The sequence below is a fragment of the Lagenorhynchus albirostris genome, chromosome 17 (assembly GCF_949774975.1).
Source record: "Lagenorhynchus albirostris chromosome 17, mLagAlb1.1, whole genome shotgun sequence".
Lineage (NCBI taxonomy): Eukaryota > Metazoa > Chordata > Mammalia > Artiodactyla > Delphinidae > Lagenorhynchus > Lagenorhynchus albirostris.
The window spans coordinates 62,247,011-62,266,861 of record NC_083111.1 but is presented as its reverse complement, the minus strand read 5'-3'; the positions used below and the strand labels follow the sequence as shown (position 1 = coordinate 62,266,861).

Sequence of the window (19,851 nt, the reverse complement as noted above, 5' to 3'; positions counted from 1 at the left end):
ATCCTATAACATTCGTTCCTAAAATAATTATTAGCACCTGCTGGGGCCAGTTATCCTAGGTCCTAGAGATATCAGAGGATAGTGAGAAATGGACACTTCCTTGGGATACAGAGAAAGGCCACTTGGGGGCAGCTGTTTCACCCCTAAAATTTAGTCAATTGCTTAGCAACCTAATCGTCTTGTTGTTAGAGGAGTCATCAGAAAGCACTACTTCCTGGGGACTTCTCCCAGTAGAGAGAATCTGAGAATAGGTGTAGTTTTCATGGCCTTCTCCACCTGGACCTTTTCTTTCTGGCTTTCAGGGGCATGGAGAAGGTCTGCAGAGGCTCAGAGGAAGACAAGAGTCAGATGTTTATCTTCAGGGAATCCAGCCTGTAGCCTTTACCACACTATAGGGCTTCTAACAGCAGTGCCTTTCTAGGCATGAGGCTGGCACTAACAGATCTTCTTTTCCTTCTTTATTTATAGTCGGCTACGGTGAAGCTGTCAAAACCAGTGGCTCTGTGGACTCAGCAGGATGTCTGCAAGTGGCTGAAGAAACATTGTCCGAATCAGTATCAGATCTACAGTGAGTCATTCAAACAGCATGACATAACGGGTAAAGTATGCAGTATCCGAAACATTTCACTCCCTCTCCCTCTTCCCATCTCAATGGCCTTTCCCACACCCTTAAAATGAAAAAGCATCTCCCTGCTGAAATTCTCTGGCATGGGTTTACTTTAAAAGGAACGATAAATTCCAGATCCGGGCACGCCATGCTACTTAACAAGCAAAAGTGGGAACCATGGATTTTGAATGTCCAGTATAAAAGTATGTGGTAACCAAGCATACAGGGAACCATGGATTTTGAATGTCCAGCATAAAAGTATGTGGTAATCAGGGTAAGGGGTTGGGGGATCCTAGAGAAAATAAGAGTGTAGCAGTCCTAGAGTAAAGAAAGGGAGGAGATCCTTCAAATTAATTTGGTTACAGGGTCCGTAGGTAGATGTTTTAAGAAGAAAAGATTTCTAAATAGGAAAATTCTGGACTGAATATAACAATACTAACTCACTGCCCCTGAGATGAATACTCTCAAAGCACAAAGTAAGACTCCCTTTAAATCAAGGGGCTTCGAGTATTATATGTGGAAGTTGAGAAGCGCTTGGCAGCGGGAAATATGACAGCATAATGAACTGTAAAAGACTGTAGGATCGTGTCTCTCAGTTGGAGAATGGAGTGGGTAGGAGGGAGCGGATAGGTCCACTGTGGGAGCCCATCAGAGTAAGGGGGTCTTTTGCAGACCTCGCCTGCCCACCTGCCTTGTTGCTTGATCGTGGGTACCATTCCTCCCACCCTCCTCTTCTGCAAACCCTATAATGAAAGATAGGATGGAGGAACATGCTCTGTGCACCAAAACTGTGCTTCAAGGTGGGAAAAAGTTTTGAGAAGACCTGATTCCAGTCCAGATTCTTCTTTTTTCTAAGCGAAAATTGACCCTCTAGTGGGAAAGGGACTTGCTGTCGAGTAGCTCAGCACACCTCATGCCAAGCCCTTTCCAAACTCATACTTTGCATCTTCAGAAATGCTAACCTCTATATTCACTCCCGTCACTTTGAAAAGGGTCACGTCAAGCAGAAAGCATTTATTTTTGCAGTTCAGTTCTTACCCTGTAGCTTCAAAATCTGAGGCAGATCGTACCTCCTTAGAGCAGGACTAGATGGGTGGTTTTCAAAGTGCGTTCCGTGGAGCCCTTGGTTGCACTAGAGGCTGCCAGGGGGACATGCTTTGGGTTGAGATGGGTGTGTCTGTTTCACATATTCAAATTGCACAGAAAACTTGATTTGGAAAAAAAAGGCTTCTAATATTAAATAACGTTTTTTTTAATTTTATTTTTATTTATTTATTTGGTTGCATTGGGTCTTCATTGCTGCACACAGGCTTTCTCCAGTTGCATCGAGCAGGGGCTACTCTTAGTTGTGGTGCGCGGGCTTCTCATTGCAGTGGTTTCTCTTGTTGCAGAGCTCCGGCTCTAGGCGCACGGGCTTCAGTAGTTGTGGCTCATGGGCTCAGTAGTTGTGGCTCGTGGGCTCTAGAGCGCAGGCTCAGTAGTTGTGGTGCACGGACTTAATTGCTCCGCGGCATGTGGGATCTTCCTGGACCAGAGATGGAACCCGTGTCCCCTGCACTGGCAGGCAGATTCTTAACCACTTCACCACCAGGGAAGTCTCTAAATAACGCTGAGCTACATTATCAGAGATTCCTGATGACCAAGTTAGTAATGTTTAAATATGTAAGGAACACACAGGTGTAGCTCAGAGTGAGTTAACAGAGAGTGAAATCCTCCTAACTTAAGCCTAGAAATGGTCCTTAATGTACTTCTTTTCTCCTCTGAACTGGAGGTAATGGCCCATTTGGATGAAATCCTGAAGGCAGTGTCAGAACTTAGCTTAGATTCCAAGTGTCTAGATTCTTTTTCTTAGTCCCTCCCTTAAGGATATAAGAAAATCCCATACAGGGTCAGCTATTCCACCCCTAGAATTTATCAACCAGTTAGTAACCATTTGGCTGCTTATGGGAACCTTCACCAGATAATGTCTGTTTCTTAATGCTTGTGTGATAGTAATGGCAAAACCTTTTTCATGATCTTATGAGAAAGTAGTGTTATCTTTTGTTAGGGGTGGGAATTCTGTGATACCCTTGAGGGAAGGGTAAGCGTTTATAATGGTTTGAAAAGGATGAGCATTACACCCCCGTCAGAAATAAAGGTCTCATGCTTCAATGCTTATGGGGTAAATGGTACCACTTCCTAAGGCTTTCTGCCAAGTGGCCTTGTGTTGCAAACAGCTGTCATATTGCTTTTGGTGGCATACCTCGTCTCCACAAACACCTCTGGTGTTGGTAAATCGCAACCTTCTTGAGATCTTGGACAAGCTGCTTAACCTAGACAGGTTATTCAGCCTCACTTCTTCATCTCCAAAATGGAGATGGTAATAATAACAATACCTGTCTCAGAGAGTCGTTGTGAAGATTAAATGAAATGATACAAACAAACCACTAAGTTAATCATTTATCAACACCTTCTACCTACTAGCACTGTGCCGTTCTTCATGTCGAAACTCATCTGGAGGTGTCTAAAATCATACTGTTACTTCATTCTGAGGGCAGCCTGTTTTCTGGCAAGAAAAGAAAGCAGGGGATTATTTGGGGACTTAGGAGAGAATGATTTCAGATTAACCCTTGACACACACACATCTTTCTGACCTTCACCTATTCAAGGCCTCAGAAGACCACTTTTGTGTCCTGTCCCTCTCCAAGGGTGAATGTAAACTACCCAAATGATCGCAGGTGCCAAGTGGCCCGAAGATAGATAGCTTTCAGGACTGAAGCCAGCCTGCAGTTCCAGCCCTGGGATGCTGGCGGCTGCAGGAAGCCTAGTACCCTTGTAGGCTCTGATAAACTGGGCAAAGAGGATTGTGAAAAATCAAGACACGATGGCAGAGAGAACCTCAGCAGCCGATGCAGACAGTAGAGTGTCTCAGAGTGAGGGCCGGGAGGGGGTTACAAGTGCCAGGTCAAAGCCCAGACTTGCAGCTTAGCTCCGTGATTCTGTGAAGGTGACTTGGTGTATTCCCGCTTTCTTTACCTGTGAAGAGGAGGTGATAATAGCACCCGCCTCAGAGTGTCGCTGGGAAAGTAGTTCACGGTCACAGTAAGCGATGAATGTTAGCTGCTGCTGCTTGCCTAAGTGCTGCTGCACTTTCTATGAGAACAAACCACACACGTAAACACTGGTGAATTCATCCATCTCTGTTATCCTGAAAATTATAATGAGCACCTAAGGATGGGGGTTGGGATGTGGGCTGGTAAGTATCCTGTGCTTATCTGCGAGGCCACAATAAAGATGTCCATGTGTCTCTTATTTATGCTTAGATTCTCGTGAGTACTGCTGTTCATTTATGTGTCTTAAAGCAAGGGTCTCCAACATCATGCTCATCCGGGAAGCATGTTATATCTCTGGAACATATAAACAATCCCTTAATTTAGAGGCGCGTGGGACCATGACGATAAATAAAAAAGACATATTAAATGGAAAGAAGAATCAGGAAGAAAAAAAGATGGGCTTTCTGATTACAGACCTGAGGCAAATCCCGTTCCTCCCACCCCGCCCCTGTTCTCCACCCCTCGACCTCTGACAAGTAATAACTGTGCAGCATCACACAAGCCTAGTTTAAGTCAGTCATCTGCGAGTAATATTTATCTTAAAGCGTTGTTGGAAAGGTTAAAGGGGACGATGCATGCGAAGGGTTTAGCTTTATGCCTCATACATAGTAGACGTCTGTTTAGCAAGTATTTATGGAGCATCTGCCCTGTACCAGGTGTGGGGAATACAGCAATAAATAAAATAGCCAGTGATCTGTGGAGGGAGAACATTGTGCCTCCTTAGAAAACCGTGCACCCTCAGTAGCACATCATTTCGGCTTGTCTAATTCTGACTCTACGAAACTGTTCTACAACTCTGTAAGTTGTAAGTAAGTGATAGCAGTATGAAATAATTCTTGTTTGTAGACGTATAATTTCTGTCCCACAGAGGTTCAGTTGACTTCCCAATCCACTGTGAAAAAGGTGAGTTTTGTCTCCCATTTACACATTCATTTCTTTCCTCCTGATCTGAACATGTGTCTGCTCTTTGGTTTCTCCTTTGAGTTGGTTGTAACATCTTATCAGTTTCCACAAAATCTTAAACATGTGTTTATTTTTGTGTATGATGAGAGTCAGGATTTTAACTTTTTTGAAAATTACCCTTTAACCTTGGTAGTTGTTTCTTTTTTTTTTTAAATTGGTTTCCACCAACAATTCCACTACATTAACATCTTTCTGATGCCTTTGTTTAAAATACATTAAACTCTAAACAAACTGCCCCCCTCCGCCATCCAGTTTCTCCAAAGTCTAAGGAAACTTAAGGTATGTTTTAACACACCAGTATTCAAAACACTGTGCAAATTTCCTCTTAGAATTTCTGAGAATTTCATTATGTCCAGAAGGCACCTACTATTCTATGGCAGATGAGTTAAATCAGAAGAGACGCTACTAGTGGTAACTCCCTGCAGAAGTGCTCTTAACAGGCATGAGATGGTTAGAACACCTGAGAGGCGTTAGGAGAGATATATTTAAATCATCAGATTAGGCTTGAAGGAAAGAAATTTGACTATTTTCCTGTGCTTGCAAGGTTCTTTCCCCAGCTTTCTGAGGCCGGGCTTGGAATGCTGATGAGGAAGCTCTACTGGGGCCAGGTGTAAGCTCACAGGCAACGTTCGGATTCTTTTTTATGCACAGTTAAGAATCTTTTCAGGTTTGAGGCAGTTTCAGCCCCTGGCTGTGCCTGGTATTCTTCCTGCGGTGGCTGCTAAAATCAACTCATTTCCTTCCGCGTCAAGCCTTTCCTCTGTAAAGGGTTCTTCCCTCCCCAACTTTAAAGACTTATCTTCGTGGGTGAGGTGCTCAGAGCTCCCCAGAATACAAAGTGCATTTTTAGAAGCTATTTTGAATGTGTAAAAGGTTTCCACGTGGCCTGCTTCGTGGAACACGGGTGGGAATCCTTTAGATGTCTGCAGGAATAAATACTTACCCTGTGAATGTCCCCTGCAGGTGGTCAGTATTGACTTGTCATATTTCTCAATGGTCTCCTACAAAATCAGTGAATACTTCGGGTTCTTTCTGTGCTTCAGACACTGCCCATTTGTACCTCTTTCCCCTTTTCAAAATATTCCTCTGGGATGTAGCACCCTGAAATTTGGCCGTTCCGCTTATGCTATTGAATAAAGGGGAAACCTCTTTATCTTTTTGAAACCTTTGGATTGTGGGCTCTGTGCATTTGCTAACATTTACCCTTCTGCTATTGTCTTCCTAGTCCTTTTTTTTTTTTTTTTTTTTGCGGTACGCGGGCTTCTCACTGTTGTGGCCTCTCCCGTTGCGGAGCACAGGCTCCGGAGGCGCAGGCTCAGCGGCCATGGCTCACGGGCCCAGCCGCTCCACGGCATGTGGGATCTTCCCGGATCGGGTCACGAACCTGTGTCCCCTGCATCGGCAGGTGGACTCCCAACCACTGCGCCACCAGGGAAGCCCCTTCCTAGTCTTTTATCACGGTTAGAATTACCCATGGAGGTTGGTGGGATGTGTAGTAAACAAGTGTCCAAAGAAGTAGAGTAATTATTTTATGTGCTATACCTGTGAGAACACTACTTTGTGGAACCCAGTGTAGCGCAATGAACTGTGGGCTTGTTGAGCTACCCCAGTGCTTCGTCTGCACATTTTCTTGTCTTTGTTGGTTTGCCCTCTGCATAGTGCGTTCTACTTTTGTATATCTTTGTGTTTTGTTACATTTCTCTTTTGTATGAACTGCTCTACGTTTTTTATTGAATCTCGAGCAGCATTTTATATCTGCATAGTAGAGTTTGGACATCATCGGGGCATGAGTTTCCACATATTAATTTTCCAATAACAGCATTTATTCTTCATTTTTAACGCCCTTTGATAGAAAGCTTACTAACATCACCTCTATACTCCTCCACATTCTTAAACCTAGGATGCTGAATTTGGTTGTCTTGATGATTCAGAATAATAGATTTCTGAATGTTGGAAGTGACTTCAGATGTCATCTGAGGTTTTATGGAGTCAGTTTAAAACTACGCCTTGCAATGAGAAATATGAATGGAGATCAGAATATCAGCTTCATTCCTGATAAAGCTTTTTTGGAGAATATCCTTTAGGTCTTCAGATGAATTGATTTGCTAAGAATATTTTCCCTCTAAATGAGGTATTCTGGTCACTGGCGCAGTTGGGAAGTGCCCCTCTAACCGCCTGGGAGAAAGCAGACTGCATCAGGCACACCGGTCACAAGACAGGACAGAACATGAGGCTGGGCTGGGCAAACCCGTTTCCTGCTTCCAAGGGCACCAAACAGAGGGGAGGAGAGAGAGACCAGGAGTGTTAGGGAAGTTCTTCCATGAAGGAATAGGGTGGGGAACGAGTGTCCCCCACCACTTCAATCAGACGTCTCCCCACATGTCCTTTCCAACATCCCTGCTAGATGGCCAGACAGCCTTTGCTCAGACACCTGCAGGGATGAGCATTTCATAATTTTTAAAAGCAAACTGTTGTTTTTTGTGTGTTTGTTTTGGTTCAAGATTTTGGATGACGGTGGCAGTTACAGTGCTTGGTTTTCCTTACTCCCTCCTACTCTGAGCTGCAGGGCTCTCAAATGCCATGCTTGCTTCTACCCTCCTCAAACCCACCTTTTTACCTGGATAATTCCAACTTCCTTTCGGGCTTTAGTTCAGATACCACCTCCTACAAAAGCCTTTCTTACTCCTCCTCTTCTGGATTAAGTGACCCATCCTGTAGCTCCCAGGATAAAAGCCCTGTGATAGAACTTGTCCCATGAAGTTGATAAATGATTAGACAGTTCTGCTGAGGTTTTACTGAAACCCACCCCTAGATCCTGTTTAGGTTCCTGGGTTATAGAAACCTTTGCTGAAGAAAGCCCTTCATGACTGCCCCCCAATACAGATTCACGTGCCAGGCCTCCATGGAGCCATGATGCCTTCCCCCAGCCTTTTCTTCATCCCAGTGGCCTGTTAAGTGGCTCTCCCAACATGCTTTCTCCCAATTCCTTTCTTCATCGCTAGTAAAGGTCTGGTTTCTGCTACGCTGAAAACTTACACGCTGTTTGATGGGATTTCCCTAAAACTTTTTACCCTCTACCCATCTGTCTTCTCCTGACTCTTGTTTCAGAAGGCATGCTCTTATTCCCTTCTACAAACAACCTTTTCTGCCTCTGCTTTAACCAGACATCCCCTATATCCTCTGGATATTTGCTTCCTCAGTTACAGTCATCATGTCATCTTCAGTCTAGCTACACTGGCTACCTCCTTTCTCTCTAAATACAGTTGACCCCTGAACGAAGTGGGTTTCATATACACAGGTCCACTTATACGCAGATATTTTTCAATGGAAAATGCAATAGGACTGCATGGTTCATTGAATCCGCGGATTCAGGGGAGCCATGGATACGGAGGGCTGACAGTACTGCAGGCGGATTAACCCCCTCGTTGTTCGCGGGTCAACTGTAGCTTCATTTTAGCCGCTTGACCAATCCCTTCCTATTCATTTCATTTATTTGTTAAATCATAATTAATTCATTTGTTTTATAAAATTTATGTGACCACTACCACGTGCCAGGCAGAACACTGTACCCAACAGCTTCAGAATGTATGTACTTTCCAGTTCAGGGGACTTATTCACCATGATGTACTATACACCAGGGCACAAATCAGTGTCAGTAAATTTGAAAAAACCTGAAGTGGCACAGGGTGCATTCTTTGACTGAAACAGAATTAAATTAGAAATCACTACCAAGATAATCAAGAAGATCCCAAATATTTAGAAACTTAATACACATCCATGTAATCAGATGGGGGAGGGGGGAAAATCGCAAGAGAAAAACTAAAACATATTTTGAACTGAATGATAGTAGAAACATTAATATTTCAAACGTTTGTGTGGTACAGAACTTAGAGGAAAATTACAGCCTGAAATGCCTGTATTAGAAAAGAAAGAAGAAAGAGTTGAACTTGATTAATTAAAATTTTACCTTAAGAAGTTAGAGAAGGAAGAATACTAATCTCAAAGAGCTGAAATCAGTAAGACACAAAACATACAGGCAATAAAGAAAATTAACAAAGGTAAACCTGATTCCTTGAAAAGATCAACAAAAATTGATAAATGTCTAGATAGCCTGAATGAGGGAAAAAAAGACAGCATCAAGTGAGAAGTTGGGGATATCACTAAGTTTTCTACATTCATTAAAAGAGCAGAAAATATTATGAACAGGTTTATGCCCACATACTTAACAACTGAGATGAAATGGACTAATTCCTTAAAAACGATAACTTAACAATATCTGACTCAAGAAAGCTAGAAAATTTAAATAGCCATGGATCTCTTAATCAGTTAAACTTTTAATCAGAACTTCCCATAAAGGAAGTTTCAAGCACAGAAGGCTTTTTCCAATAAATTAAAACAGTCGAGAATTAGCAACCAAATTTTCACAAATTCTTTCAAAAATAGAGAAAGGGGGAGCACTTCCAAACTCATTTTATGAGACCAGACTAACCCTGATACCAAAAGCTGACAAAGATATTACAAGAATGGTATGGTACGGACCAATATCCTTCATGAACATAAACCTACAAACCTTGACAATACAAGGGTTGAATCTCACAATAGACAAAAAGGATATTACATCATGGTCATGTGTGCATAGGAATGTAAAGTTGATTCCATTTTTGAAAATCGATGTGATTCGTCATGTTAAGAGTAAATGAAGAAAGTCATATGATCATCTCATTAGATGCAGAAGGCTTCTGATTTCAGCTCTGATATGTAAAGAGCTTGGATGTCATCACTCTAATCCTTACCACAAGACACAGCTGGACACAGTGAGTTTACTGGTAGTCTGGTGGTTAGGACTCCACACTTTTGCTGCCGAGGGGTTCAATCCCTGATTGGGGAACTAAGATCCCACAAGCTGCGCGGTGCAGCCAAAAAAAAAAAAAAAAAAAACTGGATCAACTGAAAAACAGTGGGTCAGAGAGCTGATGTCATAATGCAAATCACCCCCCTGAAATCTGGAGAGAAGGGCACATGCAGGAGATACAGAACCCCAAAGACCTGCTTAACTGGAACAGAGACAGACCAATAACAATGGACAAAATATTTGGACACTTCACAAGGAAGGTAAAAGCATGGCCAATAAGCACATGAAAATATGCCCAGCAATATTACGTCATCAGGAAAATGCAGATCCAACCCAGTGAGATATCACTTTACACCCAGTACAATGGCTGAAGTTCAAAGGATTGGCAATACCAAGTGTTGCTGAAGATGTAGAGCAACTGGATCTCTTGTACACTGTTGTTGTGAGTAAATATGGTGCCACCAGATGCAGAAAGTAAATTTCTTACACAATTAATCACACACTTATTAGATGATCTGCTGTTCTGCTCTCAGATATTTACTAAAGAGAATCGGAAACATATGTTCATAAAAATTCCAGTCCACTCATATCCAAAAGAGCTTTACTCAGACAGAAGTTTTAAACAACCCTTAGGTCCATCAAGAGTAGAATGGGTAAAACAAAGTGTGCTGTATTCACACCAGCAACAATGCAGAACAATACAAAGGAACCAACTACTGATGCATATGACAACATGAATGAATGTCACGTTGTACTCAGAGAAAGAAGTTAGAAAGAAAAGAACACACACAGCGTGATTCCAGTCATATGAAATTCTAAAACAACAAAATTAACTTACAGTGATGGCAATGAGATCGGTGGTTACTTCTGGGGGTGTGTGTGGCGGGGTACTAGAAGGGAGATTGATACGAAGAGGAGCAACGGAACTGTCTGTGCTGATGAAAATGCTTCGTATCTTTGTCACAGTTATCTATTTGGCACCTCAAATCTGTGAAATTTATTGTAAACAAGTTATATCTCAAAGCTGGTTTTTACAAGCTTGTGTGCTTTCCAGATTTTCTAAAATGGACATACTGTTTTTAAAAGGAAAAAATGAAAGTGTCATCCTGCGTCTTTCCATACTAGCTGTAGGATCATTTAGGTTAAAGGTAGTTAGGTGAATAGATAGAGTTTTCTATTCATTTATCTATAATATATAGTTATAGATAATGAGATTGAAAATCCACTTTATGCATTTTTCACTGGAAGAATAATCAGATACCAGAACATTCTTATAAAGAAAGGTATAGTCTGCCAGTTGCTGGAAGATGTACTGCTGACGACAGGAGAACAGTTCTCTTGTCTTATTGAGATTCTGCTTGTCTGAGCCTATACCTGTGCATCCAAGATACTTGTATTTCACAGATGAGTTAAATTTCAGAAAATATTCATTGCCATAGCACACAGTTGGCCCTTTTATATTTTACTCATTAATAGCTTTTTCAATTAAAAACTACTCTCACCACCATTTTATAAACCAAAGGAATTTTAACCAAAAAAAAGACCCTCATGGCTTAAAAATGGAGTACATTTCACTTTAAGAAAAACATACATTGTTTTTATTTCTCCCATTTTCATCACAGATCAGCGTGGCTTTGTTAAGTTAGTTAAGGAAACTACTGCTCTTGGGGACGTTTATTGATATTCTAAGTACATCATTTATTTAATATTAGAGATGGTATGTGGCAGGATAAGAATGGAAGTTGTCACCAAATGAACTATGTGTTGTTTCACAGATCAGAACAAGAACAGAAGGAATATACTTTTCTTAGCCAGCAGCATAGACTTAAATACACCTCATACACTGCTCTTGTATCACCTACTGACTGCTCTCTGTAGAATTATTATAATCCAGGCTCCTCTCACAGGTGGGGGGGTTTGCTATGGTTACCAGTTTTCTCTTGGATGACCCTCCCCTCCTGTCATCACCTCTATAGGTTTTATAGTGTGGGAAACAGACTAAAGGAAAAGGCTTGCCTAGGTCCCACGGCCAGGAAATGGGGAGCTGGGGTCAGGAGCTGGCTTTCTAAACCCTTATCCCAGTGCCTCTCTCACTTACAAGATACCCTTTTCCCGGCCAGCACCAGATAGCAGACCCACACCAAAGGCTTCTGAGACCTGAGAAATGCCAGTGCCAGCCAGAAGGAATCGCCTTACCAAAGTTGTAACCCTGGAGCAGTCCTGCTTTAGAAAACCCCTGACATCTTGAATAATGCCAGTTGTTTCTTGGAGGTTTTCTATGTGCAAGAGGCTCTGCTGAGAACTGTCCACTGTCGAGTACCTAGAACTGTCTGGAACCATTCAGTGTTAGCAAATTGTAGCTCTCAATCTTGCAAGCTGTTACAGCTGAGGAAGCGAGGCCCAGACTTCAGTGAGAGACTCAAGCTGAGCGCTTAACGTCAACAGGACCTACCACACAGGCTTGTTGGGAGGTGAAAGGAGTTAAAACATACTTAGAACAGTGCCAGGTCCATTGTAGGGGCTCAATAAATGTTACCTGTCATCCTCATTAGTGGTCTGTGTTTAGTAAGTGAGAAGCATTCAATGAGGACCACCATGGGCTCTGCACCGTGCTCACCGCAGTGAGATAGAAAAGCAAGACACCACTGGTTCCATGGTGTCGGACTAGAAGGCACCTCCTCCTGTCTCCTGTTATTCCCATGAGGAAACAGAGGCCTGGAGCTAAACTGAGCTGTGCAAAGGGCACACAAGTTCTTGGATTACCAGGAACTGTTGAAAGCTAAGTCACATTGTTATGGGACAACAGGAGACCCATTCTTAGGGACAGTCCAGCAGGTCGCTTGGCTTAGAAGTAATCAGAGTAGGGGCCCAAAACAGACAAGACTCCCTCTTAGTGAGCGTGTTTTTCCACTCCCAATTCCAGGAGCAGAGTGAAGGTTTTATAGCCACCAATTCGATCTCATACTTCCTTACTTTCAACCAGATCCAGCTTTTCCTTCTCTTCCCCCTCTTTATGCCACCTTTCCAGTTCCCTGTGAGAATGTCACATTATAATAAATCAAATATGACCAAAGGTCTAGCTTCCTTTGCTCCTGAGCTTTTGACCCTGTCAGAGGAATTAAGTCAATGAAGCACAACCTGTCCTGAGAAGTCCCTGTTTGCCTTTCAGCTTCTGTATCAATTTGATTCCTTTTCTCCTGATGGTTTTGTTAATTACTCTGTTTTGTTTTGCTTTTTATTTTGCGTGTTTTTAGAACATGCTGAAGTCAGATTGTAAAATTGGAGATCCCCTCCCCTTGGTTTCGCTCCCAATCCCTGTTTGAAAATTACTGTGCTGTGTACTCCCTACCCGGCGAGTCAGATCTCCCATCCACCCGCACAGAGCCCAGGCTGTGTGCGCAGAGCCTCTATTGCTGCGTGCTTTTGGGGGTTTGGCAATGAGCCCTTTTAGAGGCCACCTGCTAAGTGGACCGATGACTCTCCTCCTTCAGACAGCGCTGTTTATGGTGATGAGCATGATGCCGTGCGTCAACAGAGGGAACTGAAGCCCACACATGGGATTGATTCTAGTTAAGAGCCTGTGGCACTGTGTGCATGAAATACTATTGTCCTCAAGAGGTCTTGGCCAATGTCATTCTAGGCCATTTGTGTGTGGACTCTCATGTTCCTCATTCAGAGTTCCACTAGATATGTTTTCCAGCTCCCATATTTATTTTAGGGTGATGTGGCCGTTAAGTGTTTAATTGCTCCTGACAAGTTTCATATCTTGGAAAGTTATGAAAGATTCGAGAAAGCAGGGGTGTGGAGACCTGTGATGGAGTTCCCTCCGCTGATGAGTCACTGATGAGTCCCCCTGGCCAAGTCTAACCTCTCTGAGCCTCAGTTTCCCTTTCTCTAAAATAAAATTATGATAATATACCTTACAAAGTTGGTATCAGTTACTGTTGTTGGTGGTGATCTATAACTGTATGGACTCCATACAAAGGTTTGTAAGAAGCAGAGTATAGAAATTACTTTGCAAATGGTAAAGAATGATACAAATGTATATATGTGTGTGTGAATATGCATATATATACATGTGTATGTGTAGTTCTCGTTTCACTGTTTAAGGGTATCTCAGTTCTCTAATTAGGGCCCTAAAAACTATCAACTTCAATTTCCCCAGCCCACCAAAATTTTGCTTTGCCCCATGCCTTTTTGAGTAGTCTAATTATTGCAAATAAATATCAACTTATCTCCCAAACAGGTACTTAGCAGCAAATACTCCCAAGACATTTCTCTAGTAACTCAGAGTGTAAAGAATTCGGAAGATTTGATTCTTGATCATTAAGACAATTATCATGATGTTAGGGAAAACCATATATTATTAAAAATATTTCGGTGTTTTCATGCCAGGCACTCCAGTAAGTATTTTGCATATATTTTTATCTTCACAATAACCCCATAAGGTAATATTATTCCTATTTCACAAGTGAGAAATATGAGACTCAGAAAACTTAGGAATCTTGTCTTATGTCATATCAGGCTAAAAGTGGCAAAGTCAGGGATTTTTCCAGGGCCATCTGAATCCAAAGCTCATGTTCTGACCTCTGTGCTATGAAAGATAGCATCATACAAGTACAGGTGAGTGATACACAAAGGAAGGTTGGGGTAAATACCAAAGGGGACTTGAGAAGGAACTCTTATCTATGAGTCTGGTTTATTAGGAAATCTGCTTGGAGGAGGCTGAATTCGTGTACAATTTGAGAAGAGAAAGTCCCTGAAATATCAAATTGTATTTACATATTTTGTTTGATCCTGATAGAATTTTTTAAATTATTTATTTATTTATTATTTTTGGCTGCGTTGGGTCTTCATTGCTGCGCGTGAGCTTTCTCTAGTTGTGGCGAGCCAGGGCTACTGTTCATTGCAGTGTGCAGGCTTCTCATTGCGGTGGCTTCTTTTGTTGCGGAGCACAGGCTCTAGGCACGCGGGCTTCAGTAGTTGCGACGCGTGGGCTTCAATAGTTGTGGCACTCAGCATCAGTAGTTGTGGCGCACGGTGTAGTGCGTAGGCATAGTAGTTGCTCCGCAGCATGTGGGATCTTCCTGGACCAGGGCTTGAACCCGTGTCCCCTGCATTGGCAGGTGGATTCTTAACCACTGAGCCACCAGGTAAGTCCCTGATAGAATTTTAAAAGAAAATATAACAGCTTCCGAGCCACGAACCTCAGCACTCCCTGTTGCCTCAGACCATGCCTCTTTTTACGCTGTGTTAGACCTGCCTGAGCCTGAAAGCATTTGGGTTTCTGACTCCAGAGGAGGGAACAGTGAAGGAGGTGGAGATAGATCAGAGGGGTAGATCGAGAGTTCCATTGGAGAAGGCCTGAGTGTCAGGTTGAGGAAATCAGATTTTCCTCTCTTGAGTGTCATTCAACACCCATCAGTGATAAAGCATTTTTCTAGATGAGTGAAATGATAAGCTCAAAGCAGTCTTGGAAAAAAATCAAATGTGCGGATGAGACATCGCCAATGTATGAGTTGTTGGCCCAGGTGGATTCTGAAACGTTTTCCCTTTCCCAGGCACCAAAGGTGGTTCCATGCCTAACTCCCTTTCCAAAAAGCCCCCATCCCTCTCATTATTCTAAGAGTAGAGGTCAGTAGTGATGAATTTTCTCAACATCCCTCCCTGCAATATTATCTGCGTTCTTACCCTTCCTTCACTGTTTCCTTTATGTCTCTGAGAGAAAAAAAATCTGTGTGCCAAATCCAGTGCCCTAGCCATACTCTTCTCCCTGCTCACCTACCCTTCCTCCTCCCACACCAGAATTTTATTCATTTGTTTTTCCCTTTCTTCTGGGTTTCGACTTTTTGCCTCCACTTTTGCATTTCAGTTTGGAAACATGCTGTATTCTGTCTACATCCCCTCCTCAAGATTCTTACTCGCATCTATCTCTGTGGTCTAGGTTTTCCATCTTTCTGCTACACAATCTCCCATGATCCAACTTTATGGCTCTCTAGGAAATCACTCTTTTGTCATTTTAAACCAGACTCAACCGGGTCACTTCCTGCATTTAAAAAAAAATGAAATATGTGTGTATGTATATATGTGTGTATATGTAGATGTATGTATGTGTACACGTATATATGTATATAAGTAAAACCTACTGGATGAAGCCCAGATTCTTAAGCTTGGCATAATCATTCCTCATCTTCATTTTAGCCATTCCTTGTATCCATCCTATTCCAAAACTGCAGCAGACCACTCTCGTTCTTGTCCCAATATTCACCTAGTGAACTTTTAGTAATTTTCAAGGCCTAACTCAAATTATTCCTCTCTTTCCTGCATTCCTTGGACCTTTCCAAGCAGAATTCATTTTTCTCATTCTGAATTTTCTTTACATTTTTTTTTACAACAAATGACAGCTATTATTGTTAATATTATAAGACATCATTTGGTTACACATTCATCTCCCTTCCACCAGCCCAGAAACTCCTCTAGGGTAGAAAGAGCATCTGATATATCTTACCACCTATAGCTGTGTTAACCCAGTGCCTGGCATAAAATAGACATTGTGTTGATTGGATTAAACTGAGTTTGTTCTTCCTTTGATAGACTTAGCCCTGAATTTAAAGCCGTTCTTCATTTCCATTGATAAGTATACTTTGATTAGTCCTTCAGTTTCCTGATTTGCCTGCTTTTCATGAAACTCATCCTATCCTTTCCTATCTTCATCCTGTCCTTTCCTGTCTGCATCCTATCCTTTCCTATCTGCAACTAATTACATTCCATTGATAATCAAGTCTCTCTTCTTATCTCATTCTTGGAGAAGCCCCCTCTTTTTAAAAAAATTCCAATTTTGAATTTGTACCAAGCCCCCAAATGCCATCTTTAAATGTATTTGAATGACAGACTCTCAAAATTTTGCAGGATTCAGAGTCCCATGTTTCCTTCAGACAGGTCTTCCCAAAGATGTTTTGGCAAGGCTGTGTCTGGATCTCCGCCCAGTGCCAAGAGTGATTGTCACCATGTCATGGAAGCTTGCTGGACCCACTGAAATTCAACAGACAGGTGTTATTTTGTAGGGTGGAAAGAATATTCTTTACCTGAGAAGCTTATGTTTAGGGTAGCAGGGCAGGAGTACAGAATGTCACACCATAGCTACATTTTGTGCTAGTTTGCCTGTGTTTCACAAGTACAAAGCGTAACGCAAATATAGCATTATGATTTCAGTCGTTCAAATGTCTGGACTTGGATGCAACAGTGCTAGATAGAATCCTAGCCCTTCATGGCAAGTTAGCAAACCCCAAGCTACCTTAATGACATTGGTACTATCTCAGAGATTATAACTGACACAGAAGAAATGAGAACAGTGAGTGGCTAAAGTTGCTCATATGGAGCAATTTTGACTAACAACATTGGCAGTTGCGTTAGATAATGGTGGAATGAGGTATCTTCTATGAAAGAAGTAGTTAATAATAGGTAGAGTAATATTTTTGAGCGTTTCCTAACATACAAGGAACAGTGTTAAACGCTTCTTATGCATTGATGACTCTAAGCAGAGTTATCCTTCTCTTTATATATGGGGAAAGTGGACAGGGAGGTTCTGACTCCCTCAAGCTCACACAGCTAATAATGTGCAATGGATAATCCAATATCAAGGGAAGGATTCTTCTGACCCAGGGGGTTGGCAAACTTTTTTCTGTAAAGGGCCAGATAGGGCCATTTGGTTTTGGTTTTTTTTTTTCGCTACGCGGCCCTCTCACTGTCGTGGCCTCTCCCGTTGCGGAGCACAGGCTCCGGACGCGCAGGCTCAGCGGCCATGGCTCATGGGCCCAGCCGCTCCGCGGCATGTGGGATCCTCCCGGACCGGGGCACGAACCCGTGTCCCCTGCATCGGCAGGCGGACTCTCAACCACTGCGCCACCAGGGAAGCCCAGGGCCATTTGGTTTTACAGGCCATATGGTCTTCTCACAAGTACTGAACACTGCTTGTGTAGCATGTAAATGAATGAGGTGGCTGTGTTCCAATAAAACTTTATTTACAAAAACAGGCAGCAGGTCGGATCTGACCCACACGCTATAGCCTGCAGACCCCTATTCCAACCTCTTCCTTCCTTCCTCTGCCCAAATATGTTTTCTCAGTGATGGTTATAAAAGAAATGTAGAAGCCATAGTTTTCAAAAACATGTATTACTTTTTTCCTTTTTGTATATTCAATATAGAAAAATTAGAAAATACACACACAAAGGAAAAATATGTAAAATTCCCTTTTAACTCCAACATCCAGAAATGATCACTGGTACAAACATTTTGATGTGCGTCCTTTCAGTTTGTTGTCTCTGCACACACATTTATAAGAAATGGCATTTTACCTTAGTGGAATAGCCTTCTCTTTTCCACTTAAAAATATATGGCAAATGCATTTCTATGTCAGTTGCTGAATGCAAGATATTTTCTTTGTCTGTTAATGGTTATTCTCTGGATGTTGTGTATGTTTCCACTTTCCAGATAAATTGTTTATCTGCTCCCATATGCTTCTCTTTCAACACCCCATCCTCTGCCTGTCCTATATTCTTAATTCTGTGCTGAATTCTTCTTCCTCGTACTCTAACACACACACAGGCACGTGCAAAACACTGCACTTCCAAGCCCTTACTCTCCATGTCAGCAGCCCTCAGTTGTGCGGTTGTGAGAGTCACAATTTTCTGTCTCTAGCGTTGGTACCTCTGATGTTGATCAGATTCCTTCACCGTTGCCCCGCTTGGGGCCAGCACAGTAGTGAAATCAGCCCCGGAGGTAAATGGGCACCAGAAAAATAGTCTTCCCCAAGGCTGCTCCAGAAGGGAAGCTTGCACAGCTTTTCTTAAATTCATTAAATTTTCAGTGTCCTTCCCCAGTGGTTGGTACGCAGCAGGTAACACAAGACAGGAGGGCCTTAGAATTCCTTCCAGGGAAAGGACATACCATGAGAGTTTCAAAAGGTCGCCATGTTGCCACAGTGCCCTTCAGTCTTTCAAGGGATGCCGAGACATTTCTAGAAGGAGCTCATTGGGACAGCTGTAGTCATTCGGGAAGGATCTTAACTCCAAACCTGCCATTGGGTAGTAAGTTCACAGTGATGATCAGATGAGCACACAGAAAAATGGGGACAAGGTATAGTTACTTCTGGTTTTGCAAAATATGCTCCTACTAAGTTCAGGTCAAAGATTAGTCTCTCTCCCAGCAAGCGTAGAAGGCTACAGAGTGAAAGACGCGGTTATAGCTGAGTACAGACAAAAAGTGCCCCTGTAGAATATACAAGGAAGACCACTTTGTTTCTCTAAACAGTGACTTGAATGTGTTCAGTTAACTATTCTGAGAATGTCCCCAGAATCTTATAGATTTTGTTACTCATAAGAAATTTCCCACTGATGTTCATATCACACTTGAAATGTATAAAGTGATATTTCACACATATTATCTAACCTCGGAACCCTGTTGATATAATATTAGTGTGAATCTCTTTTCAGATGAGGAATGTAAAACTCAGAAAAGAAAAATGACCCAGACCACATAGCCAGTAGATGGCAGTACTCAGCTCCTCTGACACCTAAGACTCCATTTTTTGCTCCAGTGCAAGGCAATTCCACCTTCCTTACTGCCCTCATTCTGCCCTTGTTAATTAAATGCTAGGCACAGTCATATTTGTCTATTATAGAACATTCTGTGCTATTCTGTGCTACAGAACATGCAAACTATAGGGGAAAATTTTTGAAGCCAAGGAGAAGATTGTTTTAGCAGATTGAGAACTCTAGAATAATCTCTATAGCCCAAGCATGGCTGTTCAAGATCACTTAATACCGAAGCTACAATATATTCACCAAAAGATATTGTTACCTTTAACTAGAACTAGTAGAGAAAGGAAAATTAACAATGAAACTCTTTTGAGATAATTAGTAAAATGTCAGGGACAGATGGACTTGAAACTATGGAAAAACATATGTTTTACTGATCATGTTTTGGATGCTACAGTGGGAAAACTTGTCTCCTGATTGGAAAACTGTACTTGTCATTTTTTTCTGCTTTTTATTGAAGAGATTGGCTGGCTTGCTTTTGGAAGTTTTTGTAGTCTGTGCCCTTCCCTCTTATTTATTTATTTATTATTTCTTTAAAAATTTTGGCCACACCGTGAGGCATGTGGGATCTTAGTTCCCCGACCAGGGATCGAACCCACCCTCCAACACCCCCCCCCACCTCCCCGCATTGGAAGCACAGAATCTTAACCACTGGACTGCCAGGAAAGTCCCCCTGTCCTTCCCTCTTTGTCACTTCTGGCTGTGCACATTTAAGTTAGATTTTCTTAGCACATTAAAAAA

General features: G+C 42.2%; 1 protein-coding gene across 2 annotated transcripts in view; it reads left to right on the top strand.

The window, feature by feature from the left end:
• SAMD12 (sterile alpha motif domain containing 12) overlaps positions 1 to 19,851 on the top strand; it is a 404,613-nt gene that overhangs the window by 182,066 nt on the left and 202,696 nt on the right. For both annotated transcript variants that reach the window (XM_060127703.1, XM_060127704.1), the window contains exon 3: positions 469 to 598. In XM_060127703.1, coding sequence (XP_059983686.1) covers positions 469 to 598 — 130 coding nt within the window. The remainder of the gene's footprint in view (positions 1 to 468; positions 599 to 19,851) is intronic.